General features: G+C 45.8%; 1 protein-coding gene across 13 annotated transcripts in view; it reads right to left on the bottom strand.

Annotated features, from left to right (window-relative positions):
- RIMS2 (regulating synaptic membrane exocytosis 2) overlaps nt 1-16,632 on the bottom strand; it is a gene marked incomplete at both ends in the record, with an annotated part of 479,054 nt that extends 462,422 nt beyond the window's left edge. For all 13 annotated transcript variants that reach the window (XM_080611830.1, XM_080611853.1, XM_080611841.1 and 10 more), the window contains one exon: nt 16,463-16,632. In XM_080611830.1, coding sequence (XP_080467956.1) covers nt 16,463-16,632 — 170 coding nt within the window. The remainder of the gene's footprint in view (nt 1-16,462) is intronic.
- Between the last annotated feature and the right edge of the window lie 942 nt (nt 16,633-17,574).

The following is a 17,574-nucleotide window of genomic DNA, read 5'->3' as shown; positions in this document are numbered from 1 at the left end:
TACATCATATCTGTAACGATACAAGTAGTTTGAAAAAAGGCTTTCCCAAAACATTTTAACTTTAGTACAAAACACGTGTTCAATAAAAGTATAATCTTCAGCCTCCTAAATGTGACAGTGACACTATTTTTCCAGCTGTTAGATAATACATTGTTCAGCTGTCACTTACTGTGCAGCAGTTGGTTACACAGAATGAAATAAATCATAATCGCAGTCACTAATCAAATTAATGGAAGAATGCTGAATAAAAACTCATGTTCTCAAACTGGCTTAGGACCTGATTCAGCAAAAATACATTTGATATCTATACCACACAACATCTGCAGATACCTGTTCATCCAGGCTTTTAAAGCAAGAGAAGTGCTGAATTCAGAACTTACAGCAATTCAATAGTATTTTTTTAATAGACTACTATCAAAGGGACATATCAACTTGTAAACACACAATAGCTAAATAAATACTGTTTAACCAATCACTAACTGGCAGAAAAGAAAAAATTCAAAGCATTTTCCCCAGGTGCCCCTCCGTAATAGGTTTGAGGCCCTGGATCTTGATGGAGAGGTAAGTGAGGATGTGGTGCAAGGCCAGACTACAAGGTCACATAGGAAAAGGCGGTCGACTTCGCGCCTCAAGACTGCCTCTGACAAGAAAGAAAGAAAGGTCATTGTTGTAGGCGATTCCCTTCTGAGAGGAACAGAGGGCCCGATATGCAGAGTTGACCCTCATCATAGGGAAGTGTGTAGTCTGCCTGGAGCCCGCATCAGGGATATCACCAGGGCGCTCCCCAGCCTGGTGCACCCGACAGACTACTACCCGCTGCTGGTCTTCCAGACAGGTGGGGGGGAAGCTGCTTCCCGCAGTCTGAGGGGGATGAAGAAAGACTACAGGGCCTTGGGGCGGATGGTGAAAGAGTCTGGGGCTCAAGTGATCTTCTCCTCACTTCTTCCATCTTCCGGTGATGATGTGGGACTGAATGGGAAAATTCAGTCCATAAACAATTGGCTACGAGACTGGTGCTTTAGGCAGGGCTTTGGGTTCTTTGATAACAGCTGGTTTTATAAGGCTCCAGTCTGGACGATGGCACGTGGGAAAGGTTTAACTCACAGAGGCAAAAGGATGCTGGGGCATGAATTAGCAGGGCTCATTTGGAGAGCTTTAAACTAGATTCAAAGGGGGATGGGGTTGTAGCTGGGCTTGCCCCAGTGGGGCAGCACTCTAGAACTGATGAAGGCTGGGAGGCCTCCTATAATCCTAGGGTGAAATCGGTGAGCTCAGCTCGCTCCTTGAAATGCCTGTACACCAATGCGTGCAGCATGGGAAATAAGCAGGAGGAGTTACAGACCTGTGTTAAGTCAGGAGATTATGATCTGGTGGCAATTACAGAGACATGGTGGGACAGCTCACATGACTGGAATATACTCATGGAGGGCTATGTCCTTTTCAGGAAAGACAGGCCAGCCAGGCGGGGTGGTGGGGTTGCTCTTTATGTGCGAGAGCAGCTACAATGTACTGAGTTCTGTCCAGGGACAGAGGACGAGGGAGTTGAGAGTCTGTGGGTGAGAATTAAGGGGCGGGCAGGCTGGCAGGGGTGATACTGTTGTGGGTGTCTGTTACAGGCCACCAGATGAGGGTGAGGAAGTTGACGAGGCCTTCTACAGGCAGCTGAGAGCGGCCTCACAGTCACAGGCCGTGGTCGTCGTGGGGGATTTAACTTCCCTGATGTTTGCTGGAAGGACTACTCAGCAACCCAGCCACAGTCCAGGAGGTTCCTCCAGTGTATGGATGATAACTTCCTCATGCAAATGGTGGATGAGCCAACCAGGAGAGGAGCGCTGCTGGATCTCATCCTCACTAACAAGGAGGGTCTGGTCGAAGCAGTAAAGGTTGAGGGCTGCCTTGGTTGCAGCAACCACGAGATGGTGGAATTCAGGATCTTGTGTGGTAGGACCAGTACAATAGCAAGTAGAATTACAACCCTGGACTTTAGCAGGGCAAACTTTGGCCTTTTCAAGCAATTGCTAGGGGAAATCCCATGGGCAAGGCTGCTTGAAGGTAAAGGGGCCCAAGATAGTTGGTTGACATTCAAGAATTGCTTATTCCGAGCTCAAGATCAGAGTATCCCGACACATAGGAAGTCAAGGAAGAGGGCCAGGAGACCTGCGTGGCTAAATAAGGAACTGCTGGGTATGCTCAAGTGGAAGAGGAGAGTTTACAGGTCATGGAAGGAGGGGCTGGCCACTCGGGAGGAATATAAGGCTGCTGCTAGAGGATGTAGGAAGGCAGCTAGGATGGCTAAGGCCTCCTTAGAATTAAATCTGGCGAGAGGGGTCAAGGACTGCAGAAAGAGCTTTTTCAAATACATGGCTGATAAAACTAACACCAGAGGCAAGGTTGGCCCACTGATGAACGGGATGGGTGCCCTGGTGACAGAAGATACAGAGATGGCAGAGTTATTGAATGCCTTCTTTGTCTCAGTCTTCTCTGCCGGAGGCAGTCCTGAAGAGCCCTGTACTCCTGAGACCTCAGATGAAGTCAGGTCAATGGAGCAGTTTGCCTTAGTCCGTGAGGAATGGGTTAGAGACCAGTTGAGCAATCTGGACATCCATAAATCCATGGGTCCAGATGGGATGCACCCGCGGGTGCTGAGGGAACTGGCGGAAGTCATTGCTAGACCACTCTCCATCATCTTTACCAAGTCTTGGGAAACGGGAGAGGTGCCTGAGGACTGGAGGAAAGCAAATGTCACTCCAGTCTTCAAAAAGGGCAAGAAGGAGGACCCGGGTAACTATAGACCGGTCAGCCTCACCTCCATCCCTGGGAAAGTGATGGAACACCTTATCCTTGATGCCATCTTAAGGCATATCAAGGATAAGAGGGTTATGAGGGGCAGTCAACATGGCTTTACCAAGGGGAAGTCATGCTTGACCAACCTCATAGCTTTTTATGAGGAAATAACACGGTGGATGGATGATGGCAGAGCGGTGGATGTGGTCTACCTTGACTTCAGCAAAGCATTTGACACAGTCTCCCACAGCATCCTCATAACTAAATTGAGGAAGTGTGGTCTGGATGATCAGGTAGTGAGGTGGACTGCAAACTGGCTGAAGGAGAGAAGCCAGAGAGTTGTAGTCTATGGGGCGGAGTCTAGTTGGAGGCCTGTATCTAGTGGAGTGCCTCAAGGGTCAGTACTGGGACCAGTATTATTTTATATATTCATCAATGATTTAGATGAGGGAATTGAGTGTACTGTCAGCAAGTTTGCTGATGACACTAAGCTGGGAGGAGTGGCTGACACGCCAGAAGGCTGTGCTGCCATCCAGCGAGACCTGGACAGGCTGGAGAGTTGGGCAGGGAGAAACTTGATGAAACATAACAACGGAAAGTGTAGAGTCCTGCATCTGGGCAGGAACAACCCCAGGTTCCAATACAGGTTGGGGAACGACCTGTTAGAGAGTAGTGTAGGGGAGAGGGACCTGGGGGTCCTAGTGGACGGCAGGATGACCATGAGCCAACACTGTGCCCTTGTGGCCAAGAAGGCCAATGGCATCCTGGGGTGTATTAGAAGGGGGGTGGTCAGTAGGTCGAGAGAGGTCCTCCTTCCCCTCTACTCTGCCCTGGTGAGACCGCATCTGGAATATTGTGTCCAGTTCTGGGCCCCTCAGTTCAAGGACAGGGACCTGCTGGAGAGAGTCCAGCGCAGGGCAACTAAGATGATTAAGGGAGTGGAGCATCTCCCTCATGAAGAAAGGCTGAGGGAGCTGGGTCTCTATAGTTTGGAGAAGAGGAGACTGCGGGGGGACCTTATTAGTGTATATAAATATATAAAGGGGGAGTGTCACGAGGATGGAGCCAGGCTCTTCTCAGTGGCAAACAATGATAGGACAAGGGGTAATGGGTACAAACTGGAACACAAGAGGTTCCACTTAAACTTGAGAAGAAACTTCTTCTCAGTGAGGGTGACGGAACACTGGAACAGGCTACCCAGGGGGGTTGTGGAGTCTCCTTCTCTGGAGACATTCAAAACCCGTCTGGACACATTCCTGTGTAACCTTATCTAGGTATTCCTGCTCCGGCAGGGGGATTGGACTAGATGATCTTTTGAGGTCCCTTCCAATCTCTAACATACTGTGATACTGTGATACTGTGATATAAGGTATTCAAAGCACATACTGAAAGGTCTCTAACTTCTGTTGATACATAGCAAAAGAGAGAGAGTATGCAAGTAATAGAAAGAAATTACCAACTTAAGCTGAGTATAAAGTTTTCTTAGGCTCTGAAAGTTACACTGATTTAAGGTTACAATAGAAAAATCCTATGTTTGTAACTTCTCATCTAGCAATCGGACTAGCTTCAGCTATGAAACTCTATCCGGCTTAAAATATCCATTAATGATTCTTCTTGGTGAATGGCATGTGAAAATTTTCTTTGCAATGTACTTTTGTTGATAGGTATGCTTAATTCCACATGCTGGAAAGGTCTTATTTTCCAAGGTCTTCTTTTAGATATCATTCTTCGAAGGCTTTTTGAACGAAGTATAAAAGCTATGTACAGCCCAGCACAAGCAATCCAGGAGGTTCCTCGATTGTGTGGAAGACAACTTCCTTCTGCAAGTAACAGAGGAGCCAACAAAGAAAGGTGCCATGCTTGACCTCGTGCTCACCAACAGGGAAGGGCTGGTTGGAAATCTGATGCTCCAGGGCAGCCTTGGTTGTACCTATCATGAGATGGTCGAGTTCGGGATCCTCAGGACAGTGAGAAGAGCGTGCAGCAAGCTCACTGCCCTGGACTTCAAGAGAGCAGACTTTGGCCTCTTCAGGAACCTGCTTAGTAAATTCCATGGGATACAGCCCTAGAGGGCAGGGGGGCCCAAGACTGTTGGTTGATATTCAAGGATCACCTGCTACAAGCCCATGAGTGTTGTGTCCCGACTAGAAGGAAGTGCAGCAGGAGGGCCAGGAGACCTCCTTGGATGGATAAGGAGCTGCTGAGGAAAATTCAAAGGAAAAAAGAGGCTTATAAAAGGTGGAAGCAGGGACAGGTGGCCTGGGAAGAATACAGGGATGTTGTCCGGGAAGCTAGGGACCTGGTTTGGAAAGCTAAGGCCCAGTTAGAATTAAACTTGGCTAGGGATGTTAAGGATAACAGGAAGGGATTCTATAGGTATGTAGCGAATAAAAGACAGACTAGGGACAACGTGGGCCCCCTCTGGAAGATATCGGGAGAACTGGCTACCCTGGATTTGGAGAAGGCTGAGGTTCTGAATGACTTCTTTGCCTCGGTCTTTGCTGCAAATGCTCTGACCGCACCACCCAAGTCTTGGAAGGCGAACACAGGGACTGTGAGAATGAAGACCCTAGGCCCACTGTAAGAGAGGATCTGGTTTGAGACCATCTTAAGAACCTGAACGTGCACAAATCCATGGCACCTGATGAAATCCATCCATGGGTCCTGAAGGAGCTGGTGAATGAAGTTATTAAGCCACTGGCCATCATATTTGAAAAATCATGGCAGTCAGGTGAAGTTCCTGACAACTGGAAAAAGGGAAATATAACCCCCATTTTCAAGAAGGGGAAAATGGATGACCCAGGGAATTACAGACCAGTCAGTCTCACCTCTGTGCTTGGCAAAGTCTTGGAGCAGATTCTCCTGGAAGGCATGCTAAGGCACATGAAAAACAAAGAGGTGGTTGGTGACAGCCAGCATGGCTTCACTAAGGGGAAATCCTGCCTGATCAATTTGGTGGCCTTCTATCATGGGGCTACGAAACTGATGGGCAGGGGCAGAGCAGTTGATGTCATCTACCTGGATTTGTGCAAAGCGTTCGACACTGTCCCACATGACATCCTTGTCTCTAAATTGGAGAGACATCAATTTGATGGGTGGACCACTCGGTGGATAAAGAACTGGCTGGATGGCTGCATGCAAAGAGTTGTGGTCAATGGCTCGATGTCCAGCTGGAGACCGGTAACGAGTGGTGTCCCTCAGGGATCGGTGTTGGGACCGGTCTTGTTCAACATCTTTGTCGGTGACATGGACAGTGGGATTGAGTGCGCCCTCAGCAAGTTTGCCGATGACACCAAGCTCTGTAGTTCAGCTGATACGCTGGAGGAAAGAATGCCATCCAGAGGGACCTTGACACACTTGTGAGGTGGGCTGATGCCAACCTTATGAAGTTTAACCATGACAAGTGCAAGGTCCTACACCTGGGTTGGAGCAATCCCAGGCACAGCTACAGGTTGGGCAGAGAAGAGATTCAGAGCAGCCCTGCGGAGAAGGACTTAGGGGTATTGGCCGATGAGAAAATGAGCATGAACCGGCTTCAGTGTGCACTCGCAGCCCAGAAAGCCAACCCTATCCTGGGCTGCATCAAGAGGAGCATGACCAGCAGGTCGAAGGAGGTGATCCTGCCCCTCTACTCTGCTCTCATGAGACCTCACTTGGGGTATTGTGTACAGTTCTGGTGTCCTCATCATAAAAATTCATGGAACTGTTGGAACAAGTCCAGAGGAGGGCCACGAGTATGATCAGGGGACTGGAGCATCTCCTGTATGACAATAGGCTGAGAAAGTTGGGGCTGTTCAGCCTGGAGAAGAGAAAGCTGCATGGAGACCTCATAGCAGCCTTCCAGTATCTGAAGAGGGGCTACAGGGATGCTGGTGAGGAACTATTCATTAGGGACTGTAGTGATAGGACAAGGGTAACAGATTAAAACTTAAAGAGGGGAAGTTTAGATTGGATATAAGGAAAAAATTCTTTACTGAGAGGGTGGTGAGGCACTAGAATGGGTTGCCCAGGGAAGCTGTGAATGCTCCATCCCTGCCCATGTTCAAGGCCAGGTTGGACAGAGCCTTGGGTGACATGTTTTAGTGTGAGGTGTCCCTACCCATGGCAGGGGGGTTGGAACTAGATGATCTTAAGGTCCTTTCCAACCCCATCTATTCTATGATTCTAAACGTCTAATTTAAGATGAGGTGGATCACACCCTGAAAGCACCTCTTTATTTCCATTTGCTTTAAATTTAATTTAAAGAGATTTCAGATGCAAGATGTCTTACACTGTAAATATTCACACCTGGTCAGAAGAATCCCAGAGATACTCTGGGCTTAATCCTTAACCCAAGCTCTAAATGTTGTAACACAGGGATGAAAATGGTACCAAAACTGAGGCAATCATTTTCATTAATGAAGCAGCTATTTATGTGCTGAACCTAAAGAAGTCTGATTTTGTGAGGACTCATGATTGCTTTATTTTGATGTCTATGGCTGGTTCTCCCCTGGAACTACTCCTTGGTATGTAATAAGGTGTGAGTAGACTTTTCCATGGCCAGGAACATGGACAACCCCTTTCCACTACCCATCTACTTCATTAGTTAATTAAGTATCTTTGGGTCTTCAGCTTTTTTGTCATATTTGACTGCAAGTCATCCAACAACTTCGACCAACTTAGTAAATATATCAGAGGATGCAAGTGTTTCCCTACAGTACTACAGCACTTATGCCTTTCCAGGGAGGTGTAAGATCTGTGTGGTAGACCCTTCACAGCTTGAGAAGACTTGAACACAGCTCTCTTCCCTAGTGGACAAGCTATGGACAAAGCTGGAATAAGATTATTCTGCATTCTACCAGTGAAGTTGTGCAACTGTGCAGTCAGGAATGTGAATGTATGGACAAGCAAGAGAATGTCTAAATAGCTCTGATTAGGAGACGCTCTAGAGGCAAATCCTCATTCTTGCTCCAAGGGCTGTTTGTGCATTTTATTTGAGCACTCTATTGCAAAATTCATAAGAGGCATCGATACAGACAGAATACAACTGAACAGGGGTGAAGGCAAACACTGTACATAGCTGAGGTAACCAGCTTCAAAATACAAAATGAGGAATGATTGATTCAGCAGGAGTTCTGCAGAAAAGCATGCTGAAGGTACAGCAGATGACAAGATGACCATGTTCAAGTCCATAATTCTGTATCACCACAAAAAGCCAGAACACACATAACACTGATTGGACAAGGAAAGTGTTCAGTGCAAGACACGTGGTGTTATCCTTGTGCTCTCCCCATACACTTTTGTTTGGAATACCATGTCTAGTTTTGGACCTTGTATTTCAAAAAAAAAAAAAAAAAGATCAGTTAGAAAGTATATAAAGAACAGCAATAAGAATAGTCACAAGTCTAGAAATACAACCTGCTGAGTCCACAGAAAGGAGATAAGGAGAATTTACAGGACAAGAAATAATCACATTTGTGAAAGATCTGAAAGGTTGCTGCAAACAGAAAAGTAACAGACTGTTCTGCATTTCCACTGCAGAGTAAGTAGCAAATAGCCAGAAAGAGATTTAGATTTAACACTAGGGGGAAAAAATCTAATGGTAAGGGTAATAACTCTGAGTACCTAAGACAAATTACTTACGGAAATCAAGGACTAAGGAATCTCTATTCCTGGTTAGGTCAGTAGTTGGATTCACTGTTACACCTTTCAGTAGTAAATTATCATTTGAAAAAACTATAAAAGTTTCATACTGGACACAAGAGTTTTACTGTAAGATCTGTTTGGGCCACCCCCCACATTCTCCTATGTAGGCAGCAGAGCACTTGCAGAACAGATTAGCTTGAATTCTGTGTGTCTTCCATTATGTGCCCTTGCCTTGGCCATGAAACCTATTTATTTCACTAGCTAGGTGAACCCTCAGTTGGGAATCACTAGATTAGACAAACAAGTGTCAGGAATTGCTATCTTATAGCTGCTCATACCTTGAGGCAAAGGATGAATTGGAAGACCTCTTGAGATCCAAACCAGCCCTATTTTCTATTATTCCATGTGTTATCTGGGCTTTAAACAGCTTTAAAAGCATTACTTCTCACTCATCCATTCTGTAAAGAAGAAAATTTATAAATGCACCAACAGTCAGAGTAACACTACATGGAAAAAGATTTCTTGCAAACATTCTGGAGTGCTCATTTCTGAAAAGTTATGTGAAAGATGGTTGCAAAACATTTTTAAAGAAACTGACTGCTTCTAACTCACAACTTTAAGGGTCAAAACATTTGAGGTCCTTTATATGATTAAGATAATACACATTCTAAATAAAGACTGCCCTGACAAATACATAGAGCCAAAACACCACATTAGATCATAAACCTAGCAAGGCTACATGACCTGTAATATATTCTATGTACAAATAAAATACAGTGTTTACTATAAGAAACTATTCACCTTAAAAATATTAATGTTGAATAGAGAAATAAGTAATCAGGAAGTATTTAAACAACTTCATATGAGACACAAGAGGAAAAAAATCAACCCGACTGAGACAGTGAAAAGTAACTTTCTATGCTTTAAAGATTTTCTTTGCAAATTTTCTAAATAGCAGCACTTGGACCTTTTTGGAAACACAAGTTCAGGTCTCACTAACTCCTGCTAGAACAAACGGGATATCTCACTACAGTTTTAGTAAAAGAGTTTAAAGTTTAAATCAAATATATTCTTTAGAGTCTCACATTAAAACTTTAAAACTCCAAAAGATACATAAAGTCAACTATTACAAACTTCTCCCCTATCAAAATGCAACTAAGATCACTCTGCAAACATGCTTAGGCAGAGAAATGTGATGACAGCTGATATTTGATTTCAAGACTATAAAAGAACTGTCTTCTACCTTCAATGAAAACAGAGAACAGTATAAACTACTTTGAACTCTTACTCCCCAAAAATGATACCTATTAACTTACGAAATGCACTACTACTCCCCTGTACAATCTTGTATTATTACATTAACTCTTGTAATCTCAGTCCTGACTGATCCCTTTGCAGCTTCAAGACAATACCTTGGAGAAACAACATGAGGAAAGAGTCACAACATAGTATCATGCAGAATCAGTTTTTCAGCAAAGCACTGATTCTCTAGTTTTATCACCAGAAGTTTAACAAAACACAAGATGCTGGAGTTTACTGAGTTTACAAAAGCGCTACCAGATCTGATGTAAACTGCTCTTAATAATAAACTATAATATACCCCCAACAGACAGCTATACTTCAAGGATGTAACAGTTCCTCCTATTACACCATGCAGCACTGCAAAAGAGACAAAATCTAAACCCAGTGAACATTGATAACTGTGGTTTGATTTGAACTTAAGATTTATAACATGAATGCATTTGTGAAAGACAACTGGTTTTGAAAAAAATTTCTAAACAATTGGTATTTAAAGAGATTCTTCTTCCTCATGAGTCTAAATTAAGAAGACTCACTCTTGCCCATTTTCAAAGAGATTAGGTTGTCTGTGATAACTTGCAGCCATTAACCATGGTATAGTAAGACATATAGTTAAGACAGCCCACATGACCTAATCTTAACTTTAAAATCATTGCCCTCTCAAAGCTCATTTCTAAGGTGTAATGTCTGCCGCAGTCAAACAAGTATAGAAGAGATTGCAACTCATCATTTCTTGTGTTCTTCTGGGTTTTATCTCCCCAAGTTCCTATCAAAAAAGGACATCAGAGAAGATGCTGGAGAAAAAGGAAAGACACCAATACAAAAGCATCCTTCTTGGATAAGGTAGGCCTACTGGTGCTAGAAACATTCATAACCTTCTGACTGATTGCAAATGTGGTAAAATGGTAAAACTTCAAGGAAGCCAGCAAAACAGAGGTGTGAGAGGAGGCATTCAGCTGAAATAAATTCCCAAGACTGTCAAATCTACCTTACAGATAAAAACCGAACATCCATATACATGGCTAAATCCATATTCCACTGGATTACATTTCAAACAACTATATTCATCTTTTCTCTTTATTCCAGAACTCTGAGTATGCTGCAAGTATTTTAAACATTCACTGACAGGGTAAAAACATATTTTATATCAGTTATGTAGTAACCTATTAGTTCTGTGTATTTTTGTACTTGCAATATATCTCCTAATTAAGCTGTTATTTCAATGGAAAAATCAATTATTTGACATTCTCGGTTATTTAAACATTACCCAGCTCACAGACGTGTGCAGGCAAAATCCAGAATGGACCATTCAGTTCTCTAACCTCACCTCCAGACACCACTGCATTTCATCCAGTCACTGCTTTCTAGGATATAGTCTCAGCACCTTAAATTATGATCTACACTCTTGTCCTTCAGATGTAAAATTAAAGTGCAAAAGAGATTTATTAGACAAAATTTCAGAAAGCACATACTGACTAGTGTTAAATACCTATTTTTTTAGTTCTTTGTTAACTAAATCCTGTATCAGCTTTCCTTTTTTTCAGCCCCATAGGATGTCAGGCCTTTGCACATGCAACCCATTCTGCTTGTACTTCTTGAATGTGGGAACATCAGCACTATCGCACTCTTCTGAAATTTTACTCAACATAAACATCAGCAAGCTCAGTAATTAGTGTAACTGCCAGTCTGTATAATCTCCAAATACATTCTGCTTAGTCACTAAGAGGAAGTATTCCTGCTAGTATTTGTATACAGTGCCCAAAAGTATGCTAGATGCTTTGGAGAACAGTTATAAACAGTGGGTCTTCTTGAAGAACAAATGGTACAAATGCAACATCCTGACAAGTATTACCTACAATATAAGATGTCTAATCATGTGGTAAGAGAGAAGGGCAAGGAATAATGACCATTTTGAGAGAGGTCAAAAAAACAGTACAAATTGTTAAAACAAAAGAAAGAGGAGACGATAACATTAGAGGGAGCAGAGAATGAGGTGGTAAGAAGGCAAAAGGGCATGAAAGAAGGCAGGGCATGAAATGGGACAGCTATCTTCCTCAACTATGTATTTTTGTATAGCTTCCACTATCACTTATTTTACACTGTGTTATTATTACTTTTAAAGTCACCTTGACCACATTTTATTTTATAATACATAGAAACAAGAGCAAAATGATGAGTGGTATAGCAATGGAGTGTTCTGATCAGCACTCCAGATTCAGACAAAACACGGTGTAAAGTTATGGAAGCGTAACTTAAACAACTAACATTGCCTGGAATACTAGTTTATCATCAAGCCAAAAGCAAATCTTTTTGCATTACCCTATACACTTTTGAAATCCCCATATACATTATCTCTATTTTCAAAAAACAAAATCCAATAATCACCACCTACATCATTTTCATCCCTTCAGCCCTGAAATCCAAATCTTAAACATACAGTGCTTTTAAAGCAGTGTAAATCAGAGTTGATTATTTATAAAGCAGGATAATTGTTTATAAAGCACTATAATAGCTTTGTAAGGCAGATATTTACACTACTGTGACTCACAGCCATCAATCTATCACCTTCTCTCCCTGAGGCCCAGCATCCTGCCCCACATCCCACCCAACCACAGTGCCATACGGAGCCCACACAGTCTAGCTTCTTTGAAGTCTGCTTGTCAGAGATTTTGTTTCAGTCAGTGTAGCTATCCAATTTTTACCATGGCTGTACAATCACCAACACAGCAATTAAGCACAAGCAAGCCCGCAGTCAGTCAAGCCTTCCTAAAGCTTACCCTGGACTCAAAAGTAGTGGCTAACAGACAGCCACCATTCTGTAGCTAGACCACCATGTTTCAGTCTGTCTTCTTCCCCTGGATAAAACAGATGACAATACCAGCTGATTTTAGGTGGACACAAATACAAAGAGATCTTTTATAATGACCTAAGGCTAACCTGTGATGCTTTGCAAAGTCGTGAAAAGCTGGATGATTTCATAATGAAATTTCTCTTGGGAAAATTTGTCTTCTACTGGGCCAAACTATCCATACCCAAAAGAAGATGAAATGTCTGTATTTTCAGAGCTCCAGAGCTGACTTTACAAGGAGAGCATTTTATCTTTAGAATAGCTAGGAAAAGGATCTGGAAACTCATGATTCTACAAACAGAAAAATGCATATGCATATCACACAGGCTGAAACATAAGTCTTTATAAATAATGTCAGCATCCTAGCATCTTCTAAGAATCTTTTTTCTGTGGGTATCCTCTCAAGCTAGTCCATTTATATAGAAATAAAATACAAATTAAAAGTAAAAAAGGACAAAACTGATCCTATAAATCAATCCATACGGAGAAAATGTGCTATGTAAAAATCTGTTAGAAAGATTAAACACATGAAATTAGAGTTAGTAAGAGGAAGGATGTACGTAATTTAAAGGAAAAGCTATCATCAAATGTTTTATGTTATATCCAAGAGCATAAAACATTCACAAAGATTAAAATATGTAAATATTCTTAGAACAGCAAAGGACTTCACCAAGTGTACAGAAATGAATTCACTCTGAGTGTCATCCATTATGCATATTAAATATTGTGCAAAATATATATTCAGTAGCCTTGTTAAAAATGCATCACCTTAGTAGATGACATTCAAAATTAACTCCAAGGGTCCCAAAAATTCCAGAAGAGAGACAGTCAAAGCAGCAGAGTTTGCTGCCCATCCTCCTTTTTAAGGCAGAAGCTCCACCACAGGAATACAGAAGCTCCACCACAGGAATACAGAAGTTCCACCACAGGAATACAGTGCACAACTGTAGCCAGGCGTATTTCACAGACCAAACCAGGCCAAAGGACAGCAAATCTGGAAAGCTTCTGTTTTCCATGCCATCACGTTCAAGCAAATCCTGGCAAGAATTCATGCTGACCTGATCACTATTAGTTGCTACAGATTACAACTCAATACCATCTGCATTTCCTTTCCCCAAGAAGAGTAAAACAAGCATAAGAAGTTATGTATCTATTTTAAATCCACACATATTTACCCCAGGGAGTGAAAGGAAAAGAATAAATAGTCCACATTACAGATGTGAGTCACACTACTTAACGCACTTTTGGAAGATGCTCAAATATCACAGTGATAGGCACACCATAAGAATCTGAAAAGCACAAAACAGAAATAGAATGGAGAAAGGAAGTAGAGCCCAGCAACTAGCCATTCATACTGACACTCAATCACCATAAATTATCAAAAAAAAAAAGAAAGAGGAAAACCATGCTTGCTGCGTTCTACAGCATTTGAACAGTTCTTGTGATAACATCTCTAAATGTCAACTCTTGTTTTCAGCATCCCTTTTTATCCTCCCATATTTCTCCATGGAATGAAATGACACAATTTTATTGCTTAGTCAGACAAAAATACCTCCCACTTCAAAAGGAGCTTGCCTTCGAGGAGAATTACACTTGAACAAAGACGGCAGGATTTAGCTCTATATTTATCTCTATGCAGTAATAGTAGCTCATTCACATAAATATGGGGGGTTTTCTTTCTTCTGCTTTCTCTTCTCTTGACAGAAGAAAAACATCTGTCAAGAGAATTAAATTCAGTAATATCTACCTAAAAATGCAATGCAAGCTCTGGGATTACTTTGTGGAGGGCTGTGCTTAATAAATCTGTAGATATCTTCAGAAAAAACATGTACCTGACAGTTCAAGGAGCTACTTCACTTTAAGAAAAATTAAACTGTCGAGTTATTCATCTAACATCAGGTCACTTGTCAGCATCCTGTAAAATACTGTGGGCCATCTATCCAAATCCCACTGACAACAGCATTTTCCTAAGAAAGCTGTTTTAGGCTATCCATTGTGTTTAAACTTGATGCCACACAATTTCCCTCGTGGCTTACACTCAGCTTTAGCAAGAAATAATGAGAAATGAAATATCACATGAAGTTTATCTTTAGATTTGTGAAGACCTTTCTTTTGTCCATTCTCTGCTTCCAAGATTCTGAAGACTTCAAATTAAAACAGTTCTGGTTCCTTTCTTAAGTTGGTTTTACCTTGTTATTACTTGAGAACAGCTTATTCTCCACTTGTAAGCTTAACAGTTCAAGCTGATCCTAGTATCATACTGAAATTGTCCTTTATATTGGATCATAAGTAGTACTGTCTGCAACAAAAGCTGCCGGGAGCAGTCCTTAAAACTGCAATGCTATTACTATATATCTAAACTGCAACTTGAATAATTTTCAATTTCCTTCTTTGTTAATGATTTTTAGGGGTGCAGAAATTTTAGACAAGAAATGGTGGGGTTTTTGATATGCCACACAATTTAGCACTGTAAAGGAGTCTAAAATGCTTTAAAAGTATCACAATAGCAAGCAAATTTTATAGGTGGAGGCTGAGAGGCAGTGATAAAACAAGGTATGGCACTTTATTTCCAGTGCTCGCACCACTCTTGACATTCTTCAAAATGTTCACCCGACAAAAAACCCTTTTTAAACAGACATTGAAATAGTTTGAGAAGATTGCCGCACACTTTAGTAGGTGGCACACAAACGATAGCTGAAGTTTTTGTTATGACACTAACACTAATGCCATGAATCTTGGAAACAGACTTCCACAGCCAACAGCTAAAGCCCAGAAGCCAGCTTCCAGGTACTGAGTGTGACAGGCCAGCTGCGGGTAACAAGACCAAGACACAGTACTGATTTTGGTATAAAACCCAGCTTAGTGCTTCAGGTTCACCACACTCATAAAAATAATAGCCACGACAGCAATAGCTTTGCTTATTTTTAAGCCGTTAGAAGTCTGCATGATTCCTGTGCCACGGAGAGAGAACAGTTTCCTTGAGTTTACTCGGCTCCTCTCTCCTGGCAGTCGAGGGGAGGGCACGGCCCGCACCGCCCCCCACGGCGGCACCTCCGCACCTTTGGCAGGGCCGGATCCCCCTGCGGCCGGGGCTCATGCCTTCCCCACCCGTGCCCGGCCAGCAATGGACTGGGCTGCAGGAGCTGCGGAGCCGCGGACAGCTCCCGGGGCTGGAGCCGGGCCGCGGACAGCTCCGGTGCTGGAGCCGGGCCGCGGACAGCTCCGGTGCTGGAGCCGGGCGGGCTGCAGGGAGCCCCGCTTCCCCTGGCGCCGGGGCTCACGCTTGGAAAGAGCAGCGGGGCGGGGGCGGGCGGCAGACACGTTGTCGGGGGAAGATGGCGGCTGTGGCAAACCCACCCAGCGAGACGGCCAGCGCCTAGGCCCCGGCCGTCTCTCTCTGCCCCGGGCGGCCGCACCAGCGCGCCGCAGGGCCGGCGCCGCCGACCCGGAGCCCGCCGCGCCCCCGGGATGGGGCCCGATGCCGCCGATCCGCCCCCATCCGGCGGCGCCAACCGCCGCCCCGACCCAACCCCCCTTGCTCCTGATGGCACACGCCGGGTGAGAACGGCACCTGTGCGGCCATGTTGGGCGCCTTGCCCCCGCCAGAGCCGGAGCGTGCGGAGTCGCAGCCGCCACGCCGCCGCCTGCCCCGTGCCGCGCGGGTGAGGCAGGCGGCGAGCCCGGGCCGCGGCGCTCTGCCGACTTCCCGGCCTCGACGCTGCCCCGCCGTGCCCCACACTCGCCCGGCGCCGAGCAGCTGCCGGGGCACGGGCACCCCTGCCCGCCCCCCAGCTGCCCGGCTCCTCTCTCCCACCCCGGCAGAGTAGCCCCCCCAGGACAGGGAACAGACCTCCACGCCCGCGACCACGGGCCGGGAGGACAAGAAAGGGATGTGCCCGCCCTTACTTGAGCACTGATTGCTCCTTCTCCTCTTCCTTCTTCTGGCGGTCCATGACTGCCAGAATGATCTTCCGCTCTTCCTCTGTGAGGTGGCTGAGGTCCGGCATCTCTGGCTGAGGAGCCGGCGGAGGCTGAGGAGCAGCGGGGCCACCTCGGGGCCCGGCGGGAGCAGACATGTTTGAAGGGAGCTCGCCGCCGCTACGGGAAGCGCTGCCCTAACTCCAGCGGGAGCGGCCGCCGCCGGCGCCGGGAGAAGCACATACAAATCAATACCCTGTAATCAACCGGCAGCCTAATGACGGCCCCTCCGGGGAGGGGCGGGGTGGCCAGCAGCCCCGACCTTGCTCCCACCCGCCCGGCCACCGGCTCGCCGGGGGCAGCGGGAGGACGGGGACGGAGGGGCCCCGAGGGCGAGCTGGGGGAGCGCGAAGGGGAGAGAGCAGCCCCGGGAGAGGAAGGGCCAGAGGCAGGGGGTGCGGACGGAGCGGGAAAAGGGCAGGATTAGCTACGGGAGCGCTGTGGTTTGGGTGTGAGAGCGATTCTTCTAACTCCGAACACCCAGCGGGGAAGGAGAGGGACGGAGCCAGCGGCGGGGGATCAGGGGACGGGGGCAGAGGTTGCCGGGATGGGCGAGACGGGGGCCGGGTGACAGCGGGGCCCCGGCGCCCCGGGGCGCGCAGCGGGGAAAGCCCCAGCGGGCGAGCGTCAGTCCCGGCCGCCGGCCGCGGCTCATAATTCCTGGCCGCCGTTCATGGAGGGGCCGGCGGAGCACCGCGCCAGTCTCTCGCCGCTGCCGCCTCCCGCCGCCGCTCCTCGACCGAGCCGCGCCGCTTCCTGCCGCCGCCTCGCTTGGCTGGTGCCCCCTCGGCTGCGGGATGGAGTCCGCCTAACCCATGGCATGGCGGAGCGCCGGAGTCACGGGAGGGGGCTCCGCATCGCCCCGCCGCCTCCCCCACCTCAGCGGCGCGGGTCCGGGGCCCGGCTGCCGCCCCTAGCGGCACCGCGCGGGTTGGGCGGCGGCGCCCCTTATTTATTTATTTACCCCCGCACGAAAAATGGACGCGATAGAAATCACGCGAGGAAGGACAAGGAGGAGTCAAGGCGGCGGCGACGCGCTG

The sequence above is a fragment of the Psittacula echo genome (genome assembly GCF_963264785.1).
Source record: "Psittacula echo genome assembly, chromosome: 2".
In the NCBI taxonomy this organism is placed as follows: domain Eukaryota; kingdom Metazoa; phylum Chordata; class Aves; order Psittaciformes; family Psittacidae; genus Psittacula; species Psittacula echo.
The sequence above is the reverse complement of the archived record's forward strand: the minus strand, read 5'-3'. Positions and strand labels throughout refer to the sequence as shown.